At 54.8% G+C, this 13,623-nt stretch overlaps 2 protein-coding genes and 1 long non-coding RNA gene across 3 annotated transcripts in view; 2 read left to right on the top strand and 1 right to left on the bottom strand.

Annotated features, from left to right (window-relative positions):
• On the top strand, positions 1-1,352 carry LOC132335054 (uncharacterized). The gene is made up of 5 exons (XR_009488581.1): positions 1-103; positions 287-346; positions 424-676; positions 787-922; positions 1,038-1,352. It is a non-coding gene; the product is annotated as an uncharacterized LOC132335054 (long non-coding RNA).
• A 4,603-nt stretch (positions 1,353-5,955) lies between these two features.
• Positions 5,956-11,251, top strand: LOC132335014 (uncharacterized). The gene is made up of 15 exons (XM_059861135.1): positions 5,956-6,073; positions 6,187-6,260; positions 6,355-6,486; positions 6,589-6,668; positions 6,784-6,898; positions 7,160-7,249; positions 7,504-7,608; positions 7,707-7,974; positions 8,101-8,192; positions 8,657-8,806; positions 9,183-9,331; positions 9,594-9,729; positions 9,813-9,947; positions 10,067-10,244; positions 11,136-11,251. Exons 1-14 carry the CDS (start codon positions 5,956-5,958, stop codon positions 10,238-10,240), a joined length of 1,818 nt encoding a protein of 605 aa, XP_059717118.1. The 3' UTR covers positions 10,241-10,244; positions 11,136-11,251.
• Positions 11,252-13,236: 1,985 nt separating this feature from the next.
• Positions 13,237-13,623, bottom strand: part of LOC132335013 (liprin-alpha-3-like) — an 18,042-nt gene continuing 17,655 nt past the window's right edge. The window contains exon 16 of the mRNA XM_059861134.1: positions 13,237-13,260. Within this exon, the coding sequence (XP_059717117.1) occupies positions 13,237-13,260 (24 nt within the window). The remainder of the gene's footprint in view (positions 13,261-13,623) is intronic.

Here is a 13,623-nt window from a genome sequence, read left to right as displayed (position 1 = left end):
CTGGCCAAGGACAGCAGCAGGGCTGAACAGTTCGTGCTGGACAGCCGGCCCTACCTGCTGAGCCCTCAGGCCTCCCTGCGAGAGGCGGCCCTCAGGATCTTTGGTGAGTGCCAGTCCCCAGAGTCCCTCTTGGGCCAGGGGCAGGGCCTCGGCCTCCCTGTGCCCTCCCTGCCATCACCGGTGGCTTTGGTGGCCACCTTGCCTGGTTCCGTCCCCGGGCTGCTGAGGGGAGGGCGGGGCGGCCATGCTGCTGGGGGAGCAGGGGCTGATGGAGCTCTGTGCCCAGGGCTGGCTGCACGGCACCTGACAGAGCAGAACGAGGAGACCATGGCTGCTGTCCTCTCGGGTGAGTGGGGAGCCTTGGGGGATCCAGGGGTCTCTGCACACACACAGGGCCTCATCCGGGCTCCATTTTTGTTGTAGAACTCGGCACAATGGAGACACGAGAGAAGGATCCCTCCATCCGTTGCCTGGCAGCTCAGACCAGCCTGATCCTCACCTCTCTGAGGGACCAGCGAAAATCGGGATTGTCCCTGCGCACGCTGTGCTGCTGGTGCCACTGAGCAGAGAGGGACCTTCACATCCAGGGACACCAAGTCCGACACCTGCTCAACCATCAGGTGTGCAAAGGACGCCCTGGCTTTGGAAGGTCCCTCTCAAAGCGCGGCCATGACCGGTAGGGTTCCGTTCCCCGCAGCCCCTGAGCGTGGCCTGAGGCGCTCTGGAATCACCCCCGGGGCTCCTGCCCACCCTCAGCCCTTCTGCTCTTCTGCCTGCCTCCCCCAGGCCGCTCAAAACGAGGACAGAGATCCAGATCCTCGTCCTGGGGAAGCTGCTGGGACATCTTTTCAAGGCACTCAAGACACAAAAACTGATTTATGGCTCTGGATGGCCTCTGCAGCCGCTCCAAGTCCATCTGTTGGTAAGAGGAGCTGTGGTGGTCTTTTTGGGCTCTTGTGGGCTCTGCTTCTTACACAGAACCTGAAATATGCTGAAATACCTGAAATATTCTGAAATAAATATCTGAAATATTGCAGGCCACAGAGAAGGCTCCTCGGTGCCCGGATCTGGCTCTCTGAAATCCTCATGGAGGAGTCAGTGTGGCTGGATCCAAGCCCAGCCACAGACCGCTCCGAACCCCCTATAACTCTATAAAATTAATTACTTTAGGTATATCATTTATATAAGTAAACAAGATAGATAAATTATATATGTTCCTAACATATCTATATATTAGGAACATATATATATTATTAATATATATTAGGTATTTTATGAAAATATATATACATTAGGAGTTTATAATATAGATAATGAGTATATTCAATAAATGTTATTGTCTATTACATATATGAATTTGATATATATTTTCTTTTAAAATTAAATAAAGAGCTTACTTAAATTGACTACAGAATTGATAATGACTGCAGCATATAGGTAGCTCTACCCATTAATAAAGTTTGCCATTTTTGAAAGAATATGGAAGCAATTATGTTAAAGCTTGCAGAGAAACTTGGGTGGGAGAAAGTGGGAAGTGAGGGTGGGAAATGTGAGGAGGAAAGGGTGGGAAATGTGAAGGGACAAAATGGCGGGGAAGGGGAGGGGAGAAAAAGGGCGGGAAAACGTGAGGGGAGAAAAGGCAGCAAATTGAAGGCAAAAAGGACAAAAAACTTGAGCGAAAAGGATGGGAAATGAGAGGAAGAAAAGGTATGAAACAAGGGGAGAAATGGTGGGAAACATAAGGGGAGAAAGGGGAAGGAACAATGAGGGGAAAAAGAGCGGGAAACGTGAGGGGAGAAAAGAGCGGGAAACGGGAGGGGAAAGAAAGGGGGGACATGGAAGGCAAAAAAGGACAGTAAACTTGAGTGAAAAGGATTGGAAATGAGAGGAAGAAAAGGTAGGAAATAAGAGGAGAAAAGTGGGAAATGTGAGGGGCAAAAAAGGCAGGAAATGTGAGGAGGAAAAGGGTGGGAAATGTGAGGGGAGAAAAGAGCGGGAAACGTGAGGGGAGAAGAGGGAAGGAAACGTGAGTAAAAAAGGGGAAATTGTGAGGAAAATGATCAAAAAAGCGCCCTGAGGTGCTTTGTTTCCTTAATGCTGCCATGGCCAAAGCAAATCCTTGCAGTGGAATCGGTGGGAATTGGGGGGATCCTGCTTGGCTGCGTATTTGTGTGTATTTTGGGGATCTCAGACCCCCCCCCACCCCAAATCATGAGACTCCCTCAAATTGCCTCCCCGAATTGTGTGACACCCCCCACCCCATCCCCCACCTCCCCAAATTCCCCTTTTTTCCCCCCAAATCCCCCGCTGCCACCCCAAATCGCTCCTTTTCGGCCCCGAATCCCCAATCCCCACCCCAAATCCCCTCAATCTCCCCCAAACCCCCTCAATCTTTCCCCAAACCCCCTCAGCTCCCTCCTCCCCTCACGCCCCCTCCCCTATCTCCCCCCGCCCCCTCCCGCCCCACGAATCCCCCCCAAACCCCGCCGTTCCTGCCCCAAACCACCTCGAACCTTCCTTTCTCCCTTCTCCCCACCCCAAACTCCCCCTCACGACCCTCGTCCCCATTCCGGACCCCCTCAGGACCCCCCAAATCCGCCTCCGATCCCCGCCCGGGCCCCGCCGCCACTTTATTGCGGCTCCTCCGCTCCCTCCGCTGGGGGGCGGTACCGCGCGGGGCACGACGGGTAGCGCCGCCTACCGGGTGGGAGGACCCGCGCCGCGCGCCGTTGCCAGGCGACCCCGCCAGCGTGGCCACGCCCCATCGCGTAACCACGCCCAATCACCGCAGCTTTTCTATCCCCTAGACCACGCCCCCGATTTAACCGCGCCCCCTTCCCGCTCCGTATTGGAACGGGGCGCTCGCGCACGGGGGCGGAGTTTGCATATATTAAAGGAGGCCACGCCCCCTGGAAGCGAGGGTGTATTGGGGGGCTTCGGGAGGGGATTTTGGGGGGTCGCGAGGGGATTTTAGGGGCTCCTGGAAGCGGTTTGGGAGCTCCCGAGGGGATTTTGGGGGGCCGCGAGGGGATTTTGGGGGGTCCCGGGTGCGTTTTGAGTGGTCCCGAGGGAATTTTCGGAGGTCTTGAGGGGAGTTTAGGGGGTCCTTGGTGCATTTTGGGGGGGGTCCCTAGGAGATTTTGGGATCCCAGGTGCATTTTAGGGGGTCCTGAGGGTATTTTGGGGGTCCTTGGTGTGTTTGGGGGTCCCGAGGGGATTTTGGGGGTCCTCGGTGCATTTTGGGAGGTCCTGAGGGGATTTTGGGGGGTCTCGAGGGGATTTTGGGTGTCCCCAGTGCGTTTTGATGCCGGTTTTGTGGGTTTGAGACCCCCCCAACTCATCTGACCCCCCCCCAAAATCTGACCTTTCCATTCCCACACCCCCCCACCCAAACTTGGCCCTCCCCTAAATCTTGTGCCCCTCCCCAATCCCATTCCCCCCTCCTCAATTACCCCCTGGCCCTGCTCTCATTTTCCCCCAAAATCCCCCCCCAAACACCCCCTACCCCTTTGCTGATCCCCCCCAAATTCCCCCTTTCCCCCCCAAAAAAATCTCACAGAGCCTTGGGAACAATTAAAAGGTCTCCACAACACCCCCAACATGTCACAATTCCTGATAGAAAAAGAGGAGGATCCCCAAATTCTCACCCTAAAACCCCAATTTTCCCCTGAGGGATGTCCCAGCCCCACCCTTCCCCACCCCAAAATTCCCGTTTCTGCCCCACTCCCCCTCTTCTTCCCCCTCAATCCAAATTTTCCACCTCCAGGAGCCCCTTTTGAACCCCAAATCCTGCTCCCACACCCCCACATTCCCTCTCTACACCCCAAATTTCCCCTTCTCACACCAAAAATCCCCCATTCCCACCCCAAATCTCTCCCAACACCCACACGGCTGAATCCCCAAATCCCTTTCAATCCCATCCACCAAATCCCCCCAAATCCTGCTGGTTTTGCCCCAGATCACCCCACACCCCATTTTTTCCTTCTCCCCACCACAACCTCCCCCTCAGAACCCTTCTCAACCCCTCAAACCCCCTCAAAATCCCCCAAAACCACCCCGATACCCCCAACCCCCACCCAGGCCCTGCCGCCATCTGCCCGCGCCTTCCTGACCTTGCAAGAATAAAACTTTCAAGAATAAAACTTAAAATTTTCCATCTTGTGCCGTAATTTTTTTCCCCCCGTGGGTTCTCGGTGAATGGTTGTTCCCTTCTGTGGGACCAAAGGTGGTAGGAATGTTTCATGGCTTTGGATTCTCCAGGTCAGGCTCAGTTTTTTCTCCTCAGAGCTTCAACCCCACAGTTTTAGATGTCTTGGTCCAAAAAGCAATTTATTCAGGGAAATATTTAGAGCAGGACCCTGACCGTGGGACTGATGTCATTTGTCTTGCAATTTTCCCTTTTTCTTTGTGTTTCCTGATCTTTTTCCCCTCACGTTTCCTTCCATTTTCTCCCTTCACGTTTCCCGTCCTTTTCTCCCCTCACGTTTCCCGACAATTTTCCTCTCACTTTTCTCACCATTTTTCCCCTCACATTTCGCATTTCTGATCCCACATTTTGTGCCTTTTTTCCCCTCCCATTTCCCGCCCTTTTTGTCCCCTCATGTTTCCTGCTCTTTCCTCCACTCACATTTCCCATTATTTTTTCCTCTTTTTCCACCTTTTTCTCCCCTCACCTTTCCCACCATTTTTTCCTCTCACTTTTCCTGTAATTTTTCCCCTTACATTTCCCGTTTTTTACCTCACATTTCCTGCCCTTTTTCCCTTCATGATTCCTGCCCTTCTCTCCTCTCACGTTTCCCACCCTTTTCTCCCCTCACGTTTCCTTTCATTTTTTTCCTCTCACTTTTCCCACCCTTTTCCCCCCTCTTGTTTCCCATTTTTTCCCTCACATTTTCTGCCTTTTTTCTCCTCATGTTTCCTGCCTTTTCCTCCCCTCATGTTTCCCACCATTTTTTCCTCTTTTTCCACCCTTTTTCCCCTCACATTTCTCATTTTTTACCTCACATTTTCCACCTTTTTTCCCTTCATGTTTCACACCCTTCCCCCCCTCACGTTTCCTGCCATTTTTCCTTCCCACTTTTCCCACCCTATTTTCCATCATGTTTCCCATTTTTTACCTCATGTTTTCTGCCTTTTTTCCCCTCATGTTTCACACCATTTCTCCCCTCACGTTTCCCAACATTTTTTCCTCTCACCTTTCCCACCCTTTCCCCCCCAACATTTCTCATTTTTTACCTCACATTTTCCACCTTTTTGTCCCCTCACGTTTCCCTCCATTTTCTCCCCTCACGTTTCCCGCCATTTTTTCCTCTCACTTCTCCTGCAATTATTTCCCTTACATTTCCCATTTTGACCTCATGTTTTCCACCCTTTTCCCCCTCACCTTTCCCACCATTTTCTCCCCTCCTGCTCTTGCCTTTTTATCCCTTCATGTTTCCCCCCCCAAATCTCCCTTTTCTCTCAAGTCTTCCCACTCCTTCTGGGTGTCTCCATGTCCATCCCCCTCGCTGCCATCACATCCCTCGGGTTTTTTTGCCATCCATAAGCTTTGACAGCTCAGGACTCTTGCTTCGTTTCATTGCTGCTTTTAATTAATTGTTCTCAACTCAACTCGTGACCTTTCATATTTCTCCCTGTAGCTCTCCATCCCGCTGCAGAGGGAAGTGGGAGAAGGGAGCAGAACATGGAATGTTTCAGCGGGGGAGAATCGGGGTGTCACTAAGGGCCCTCTGTGACACGCCAGCTGCCCACGGTGACAGCTCCGGTGTCACCAGGTTCTGTTGGCAGGGCAGCAGCCCCCAGCCCGCAGTGTCCGGTAGGACAGCGACGAGGCAGGACGGGAGCACGCAGCTGGCGACAAACCTGCGAGCGCAGCTCACGCCTTGCCCCGAAGCCATCAGCTTTTCACCTGACTACCTATTCCCCTTTCCCTAGAGCCAGCCTTTCTTCTGTAGAATGAAGAAGGCACCTCCAAGACAGCCCGAGGTGGGCGGGGAGGAGGAGGCGGCTCCTGAGAAGAGCAGGCCTGCAGCGGAGCCTGCCGAGGTGACCACGGTGCAGCCGTTGGAGCTCAGTGAGTGAGGGGCCCTGAGGGACTGGGCAGGGCCGGGGCCCAGCAGCAAAGGGCAGCCAGCTCCTGCTCCTTCCTCTCTCGCTGAAGCTCTCCCTTCTCTCCCTCTTTGTTAGATGAGAGCTGGGTCCCTGCTCATGCACGGCATTCCGTGGACTTCATCCGGGCCTTTGCCACCAGCCCCATCAAGGTACCCACGGTGGATGGCGGCTGTGCCTGGCTCTGCTCCCTCAGGGCTCTGGGTGTCCTCGCTTCACGCTGTCCCGTTGTCACTGTCCCCCCAGTTCCAGGAGGAGGAGCAGAAGGAGGAGTTCCTCCGCACCATCGCCATGCTGTGCACAGATGCCCATCTCCACAACTTCTCCGAGGAACTGACTGATTTCTGCAGCAGATACAAGCTGGTGGAGACGATCCAGGTGAGGGGGCACGGAGCCCCATGTGCCCGTGAGGGCAGGGCCTGGCTCTGGTGCCAGTGGCTGCTGGCAGCTGCCAGGTTCCAGCCCAGCTGTGCCCCGCAGATGCTGCTGGTTTTGGAGCCCAGGGACGAGATCTGCAGCCGGCTGCGGTGGCTCGCCATGCTCGCCTTTGGCAGACTGAGGTACCGGCCCCAGAGCCCCCAGACCCTGCCCAGGGCTCCGTGCCCACCTGCCCATCCCTCCTGGCAGTGCTGCTCCCAGCAGCAGAGTCCAACTGGGCCCCCTCTCTCTTGGCAGCATCATCGGGATGGTGCTGGAGACCAAAAAGATTTTAAGGCTCTGCTTCAACAGCCTCTTTTTCCTTCGTCCATGCTGTGAAATGCCAAGCGCGCAAGCAACCCTCTGCACTCGGGTAAGTGCTGGGAGAGCTGGAGGAGCCTCCAGTCCCTCTGGGCTGCTCCTGGCCACCCCATGCTGCCTTAGGAGCGGAGATCCAGTCTCAGCTTCACTTTCCAACCCTCGCTCCTTCACCCCTTGCTGGGCTCCAGCGCTGCTGGCTGCTCTGCCCCCAGCACACAGCCTGTTCCTGCGTCCCTGCCCTCCCACTGGGAGTTCAGATCCATGTCCTGGGGCACAGCAGAATCACAGCCGCTGCTCTCTGTCATCCTTGCAGGCCCTGCAGTCCATGGACACCATGCTGGAGGTGATGGTGCTCAACTCTGCCGACTCCAAGGGCTGTGAGATGCTGCAGGACATCTTGGAGGTCTGGACTGTGCACGGAGTGGGAAGGTGGAAGGAACACCTCCAGGTGTTCCTCCCTCTGGAGGGGAAGGAGCTCAGGGTTGTGTCCAGTCTTGTCCTGCCTCCTGCCAAAGGAGGACCCTCCCTGCAGGCCTTGCTTGAGGGCAGAGGAAGCCTGGAGGGACGGTGCAAGTGTTTCTCAGGAGAGGAGCCATGTTGTGGCTGCTGAGGTTGGTGTCAGCTTGTGGGGCTCACCTGCAGCTCCTCTGTTCCCAGGTTCTGCTGGACTACCTGTTCTGTGACATGGAAGCAGTGCAGGAGAGGGCCATGGGCAGGATTAGGCTGCTGAGCCGTTTCCTGGCTGACTCTGTCACCAAGCAGGTAAGGACAGGCCACCCTCCAAGCCAGGTACAGCCACAGCCCCAAAGGGCCTTCAGACCTCACCTGTGCCCTTCTTCTCCTCTGCCTGCCCCCCCCAGGCTGATGAGGATGAGGATGAGGATGAGGATGAGGATGAGGATGAGGATGAGGATGAGGATGAGGATGAGGATGAAGATGAGGATGAGGATAAGGATGAAGATGAGGATGAGGATGAGGACGATGATGCTCCCAGAGAGCAGATCCAGATGCCAGTCCTGGGGAAGCTGCTGGGCCATCTGTTTTTCAAGTTGTTCAGGCCACAAGAAACCATCTCAATGGTGGTGGAAATTCTCTGCTCCCTCATGACGTTCCTCTCTGTGCAGAAATGTAAGAGAAGCTGTGGTGGGCTGCATTCCCCACGTACACCTGCTTGTCTTCCTTGGCCTTGTGATGGCCCCTTGTTCTTGGTGTGGGTGCCACCATGTCCCCAGCGCTGCTGTCACCTCTTTTTAGGGGACATGCCAGAGAGCCACTTCCTGCCCCCAGAGGACTGGGAATCTGAGATCAACTCCTGGGTGAACGCGCCCTGCGCCTGCAAAGTTCAGGTATGGAGGCATCCCACCCGGCTGGGCCTCTCACCTGTGGCATCAGCAGGGGATCTGTGTGTGCAAAGGGGCACAGAGTCAGTGGGGATGTCCCCGGTGAAATGAGAATTGTGAGAAATTGTGGGCGGGAAATGGGAGGAGGAAAGGGAGGGAAATGGGAGGGGAGAGAAGTGGGAGAAATGTGAGGGGGAAAAGGGGGGGAATATGTGAGGGGGAAAAGGATGGGAAAGGTGAGGGGAGAAAAAGGTGGGAAAGGTGAGGGGAGAAAATGGTGGAAAATATGAGGCAAGAAAAGTAGGGGAAACGTCAGGGGGAAAAGGGCCAGAAATATTAGGGGGAAAAGGATGGGAAACATGAAGGGGAAAAGGGGCAGGAAATGTGAGGGGGGAAAAGGTCGGGAAACCTGATGGGGGAAAAAGGGCACTGGCTGGCACTGGCCTGTGCTCCCTTCCTTCCTGCCACAGGCCTTTGGGAAATACCTCAGGCCTGAAGAGAGGACAGACGTCGTCCTTGAGGCCATCGAGATCTTGGGACGCTCCAACCTCCTGAACAAGCAGGGGCCAGTGGAGTTTCTGGAGGAGGCCATGAATTGCCCTGAGATGTGGCTGACGGATGTAAGTGGCCTCTGGTGGGATTGCCTTGGCCTTGAGCCCTGTCAGGTTCCTGCCTCACTCCCTCCCTCCCAAAGCCAGGCGTGGGAGGCTCCTGAAGCCACCCAGAGGCAGCTTAGCCAGATCTGCCTCAGCCGCTCTTGCTGTGGTTGCTGTCTGTGCTTTTCCCTGGGTGCTGATTGCAAACCTCTGTTCGGATCGGGAATTAACACCTTCCTTTTTGCCACATCTGTGCCTGGTGTGGTTGGCTTCTCTCATGTGAATTTCCTTCTTTGGCAGTGCTTGGAGATGGGTTCACTGCGTTATTTAAATCCCGACAGAGGGATGGGCAGGGCAGCCACAGCAATGGCAGCACCACCCTGACCTGTGTTCCCTGCAGGTGCCAAAGGTCGTGAGACACATCTTTCACTACTGTGACGAGAAAAACACAGCACTCGATGACAGCTTTCACTCCCTCCTCGTGCTGATGGTGAATAAGTGGCCTGGGACGGTCATCACCACAGCTCTGGAGGCCACGCCCAATTTCAGGTACTGGCCCTGACCACCTGGAGGGCTGGTTCCCTGTGGGGACATTCTGGCTGCCAGAGCCAAGGAACCCCAAAAGGAGCTGGGCCTCCATGCCACCACACTTCCCAGCCCAGAGCCACAGCAGCCAAAGCCGGCCAGAGGCAGCCCAGAGGCAGCTGGCTGCTCCCAGCCCCCTGTCAGCCATGTCTACCTCCAGGCTAGCCTGGCCCAGGCTGCGCCGTGGTAGCCGAGGCGGCCGTGCTGACGGCGCTCTGCCTTGCAGCGACAAAGTCAGCGTGTGGAAGGCGATGTTCTCCGGGCGCCAGACGCTGGAGAAGGTTCTGAAGGAGCTGCAAGGCCAGTACTGGCATGACAACGTCTTCACTGGGGAGCAGAGATCGTGCCTCGTTTTCTTGTCTGTGAGTCCGCAGGGAAGGCCCACGTGCCCTTGGCCTCGGCCGTGCCAGGGGAGCCCTGCCAGCTCTCTGCTGCTTTTTTCCAGGTGCTGGCCTACGGTGACATGCTGGAGAACCAAATCAGGCCACTCTACCAGAACTTGAGCCTTCTGACTCCAAAGATGGAAATGGTCCCTCTGGTGCTCAGGGCTCTCAAGACGCTGTCGGAGAGCGCCGAGACGGTGAGCAGGGCGTCTGTCAGGGGCACAATGTGGCACCTGGACTCTGAGGTCTCAGAGAAGATGGTGGCTTGGTTGGGCTGGGAGAAATTCTCACAGAATGGAAACTATCTTGTCCACAGGCAAAAGTAATGAAGGGCCTCCTGCCTGAGATGCTGACATTCCTGGGGACTTGCTCTTGGGGACATTTCAGTGATGGCCTTGGACATCTTCCACAACATTCTGGGGCACGTGAAGAAGAAAGAGGCCAGCAGCACGGCTTTGAAGGCGGCGCGGAGGCTCCGGAGCCTCTTTGATGCGGTGAGGCTGATGTGGGCTGATGTGTCTCAAAATGGTGGGGAAGGTGTGGGGGGAAAGGGTGGGAAACGTGAGGGGAGAAAAGAGTGGGAAAGGTGAGGGGAAAAAGGTGGGAAATGTGAGGGGAGAAAAGGGAGGGAAACTTGAGGGGGAGAAGGGTTGGAAATGTGAGGGGGAAATGGACTGGAAATGTGAGGGGAGAAAAGGGCAGGAAAGGTAAGGGGAAAAGGGAAATGTGGGAAAAGGGCAGGAAATGAGAGGGGAGAAAAGGGTGGGAAACGTGAGGGGAGAAAGGCCAGGAATGTGAGGGGAAAAAAGGGTGGGAAATATGAGGGGAGAAAATGGCGGGAAAGGTAAGGGGAAAAGGGAAATGTGGGAAAAGGGAGGGAAATGTGAGGGAGAAAAAGGGAGAGAAATGTGAGGGGAGAAAAAGGGAGAGAAATGTGAGGGGAGAAAAGATGAGAGAAATGTGAGGGGAGAAAAAGGGAGAGAAATGTGAGGGGAGAAAAAGGGAGAGCAAGGTGAAGGGAGAAAAGGATGGGAAACGTGAGGGGGGAAAGTGCAAGAAACTTGAGGGGAAAAGGGCAGGAAAGGTGAGGGGAGAAAATGGTGGGGAACATGAGGGGGAAAAAGGGAGGGAAATGTGAGGGGAGAAAATGGTGGGAAATATGAGAGGAAAAAATGGCCTGAAAAGTGAGGGGAGAAAAGGGAGGGAAAGGAGGGAGAAAAAGGCCTGAAATGTGAGGGGAGAAAAGGGCGGGAAACACGAGGGGGAGGAGAGAAAGGAAGGAAATTTAAGGGGAGAAAAAGGGTGGGAAACCTCAGCTCAGCCCCTGATGGCCTCAGGCAGGGAGCTGCTGTGTGCAAAGCTGACCTTTCCTCCTTCCTAAGCAGGAGGAAGACTGTGTGCGGGAGCGCTCCATCTCCCTCTTCAGAGAGCTGCTGGGTAAAACGACATGGAGGGGACAAGGAGGCCATGAGGAGAAACTCATGGAAGGCCCTGGTGCAGCTTGTTCTTCACATGAGTGACCAGGCCCCCAGCGTGGCCAAGGTACTGATGGCTGAGCACTGACCCAGAGATGGGTGGCTGGCACCCCTCAGGGCTCCCGGCCATGGTGGCGTGGGCTCCTTGCACAGGCCCTGGTGCCACCTCACAGCTTCTGTCCCCTCAGGCCTCCAAGGAAGCCGTCGTGGCTGTTGCAGAGCTCCTCAAGTGGAAAGAGCTCAAGGAGCTGGTGCAGAAAGAGCAGATATGGAAGATGGGCGAGTGCTTGGTGAGGATGAGCCCCAGGCTGGGAGAGGGATGTGAGGGCTCTGAGCTCTGCAGCTGGGCCCAAAGCCTGGAGCTGCACCCTCAGCCCTGGCTCAAGAGCAGGAGCCTCCTCCATGTCCATGTCCATGTCCATGTCCGTGTCCACATCGCCATGTCCCCTCCACGGCCCTGGGATGAGGGAGGGCTCTGAGCCACGGGGCTGCTCTGAGAAATGCCCACACCTTTGTGCTCTCTGCAGCTGGCCAAGGACAGCAGCAGGGCTGAACAGTTCGTGCTGGACAGCCGGCCCTACCTGCTGAGCCCTCAGGCCTCCCTGCGAGAGGCGGCCCTCAGGATCTTTGGTGAGTGCCAGTCCCCAGAGTCCCTCTTGGGCCAGGGGCAGGGCCTCGGCCTCCCTGTGCCCTCCCTGCCATCACAGGTGGCTTTGGTGGCCACCTTGCCTGGTTCCGTCCCCGGGCTGCTGAGGGGAGGGCGGGGCGGCCATGCTGCTGGGGGAGCAGGGGCTGATGGAGCTCTGTGCCCAGGCCTGGCTGCACGGCACCTGACAGAGCAGAACGAGGAGACCATGGCTGCTGTCCTCTCGGGTGAGTGGGGAGCCTTGGGGGATCCAGGGGTCTCTGCACACACACAGGGCCTCATCCGGGCTCCATTTTTGTTGTAGAACTCGGCACAATGGAGACACGAGAGAAGGATCCCTCCATCCGTTGCCTGGCAGCTCAGACCAGCCTGATCCTCACCTCTCTGAGGGACCAGCGAAAATCGGGATTGTCCCTGCGCACGCTGTGCTGCTGGTGCCACTGAGCAGAGAGGGACCCTTCACATCCAGGGACACCAAGTCCGACACCTGCTCAACCATCAGGTGTGCAAAGGACGCCCTGGCTTTGGGAAGGTCCCTCTCAAAGCGCAGCCATGACCGGTAGGGTTCCGTTCCCCGCAGCCCCTGAGCGTGGCCTGAGGCGCTCTGGAATCACCCCCGGGGGCTCCTGCCCACCCTCAGCCCTTCTGCTCTTCTGCCTGCCTCCCCCAGGCCCGCTCAAAACGAGGACAGAGATCCAGATCCTGGTCCTGGGGAAGCTGCTGGGACATCTTTTCAAGGCACTCAAGACACAAAAGCTGATTTATGGCTCTGGATGGCCTCTGCAGCCGCTCCAAGTCCATCTGTTGGTAAGAGGAGCTGTGGTGGTCTTTTTGGGCTCTTGTGGGCTCTGCTTCTGACACAGAACCTGAAATATGCTGAAATACCTGAAATATTCTGAAATCAATATCTGAAATATTGCAGGCCACAGAGAAGGCTCCTCGGTGCCCCGGATCTGGCTCTCTGAAATCCTCATGGAGGAGTCGGTGTGGCTGGATCCAAGCCCAGCCACAGACCGCTCCGAACCCCCTATAACTCTATAAAATTAATTACTTTAGGTATATCATTTATATAAGTAAACAAGATAGATAAATTATATATGTTCCTAACATATATATATATTATATTAGGAACATATATATATTATTTATATTAGGTATTTTATGAAAATATATATACATTAGGAGTTTATAATATACATAATGAGTTTATTCAATAAATGTTATTGTCTATTACATATATGAATTTGATTTTTTTTTTTAATTAAAGAGCTTACTTAAATTGACTACAGAATTGATAATGACTGCAGCATATAGGTAGCTCTACCTATTATAAAGTTCGCCATTTTTGAAGGAATATGGAAGCAATTATGTTACAGCTTGCAGAGAAACCTGGGTGGGAGAAAGTGGGAAGTGAGGGTGGGAAATGTGAGGAGGAAAGGACGGGAAATGTGAGGGGACAAAATGGCGGGGAAGGTGAGGGGAGAAAAAGGGCGGGAAAACGTGAGGGGAGAAAAGGCAAGCAAATTGAACGGCAAAAAGGACAATAAACTTGAGCGAAAAGGATGGGAAATGAGAGGAAGAAAAGGTATGAAACAAGGGGAGAAATGGTGGGAAACATAAGGGGAGAAAAGGGGAAGGAACAATGACGGGGAAAAAGAGCGGGAAACGTGAGGGGGAGAAAGAGCGGGAAACGGGAGGGGAAAGAAAGGGGGGACATGGAAGGCAAAAAAGGACAGTAAACTTGAGTGAAAA

Source organism: Haemorhous mexicanus, chromosome 16 (assembly GCF_027477595.1).
Source record: "Haemorhous mexicanus isolate bHaeMex1 chromosome 16, bHaeMex1.pri, whole genome shotgun sequence".
Classification (NCBI taxonomy): domain Eukaryota; kingdom Metazoa; phylum Chordata; class Aves; order Passeriformes; family Fringillidae; genus Haemorhous; species Haemorhous mexicanus.
The sequence above is the reverse complement of the archived record's forward strand: the minus strand, read 5'-3'. Positions and strand labels throughout refer to the sequence as shown.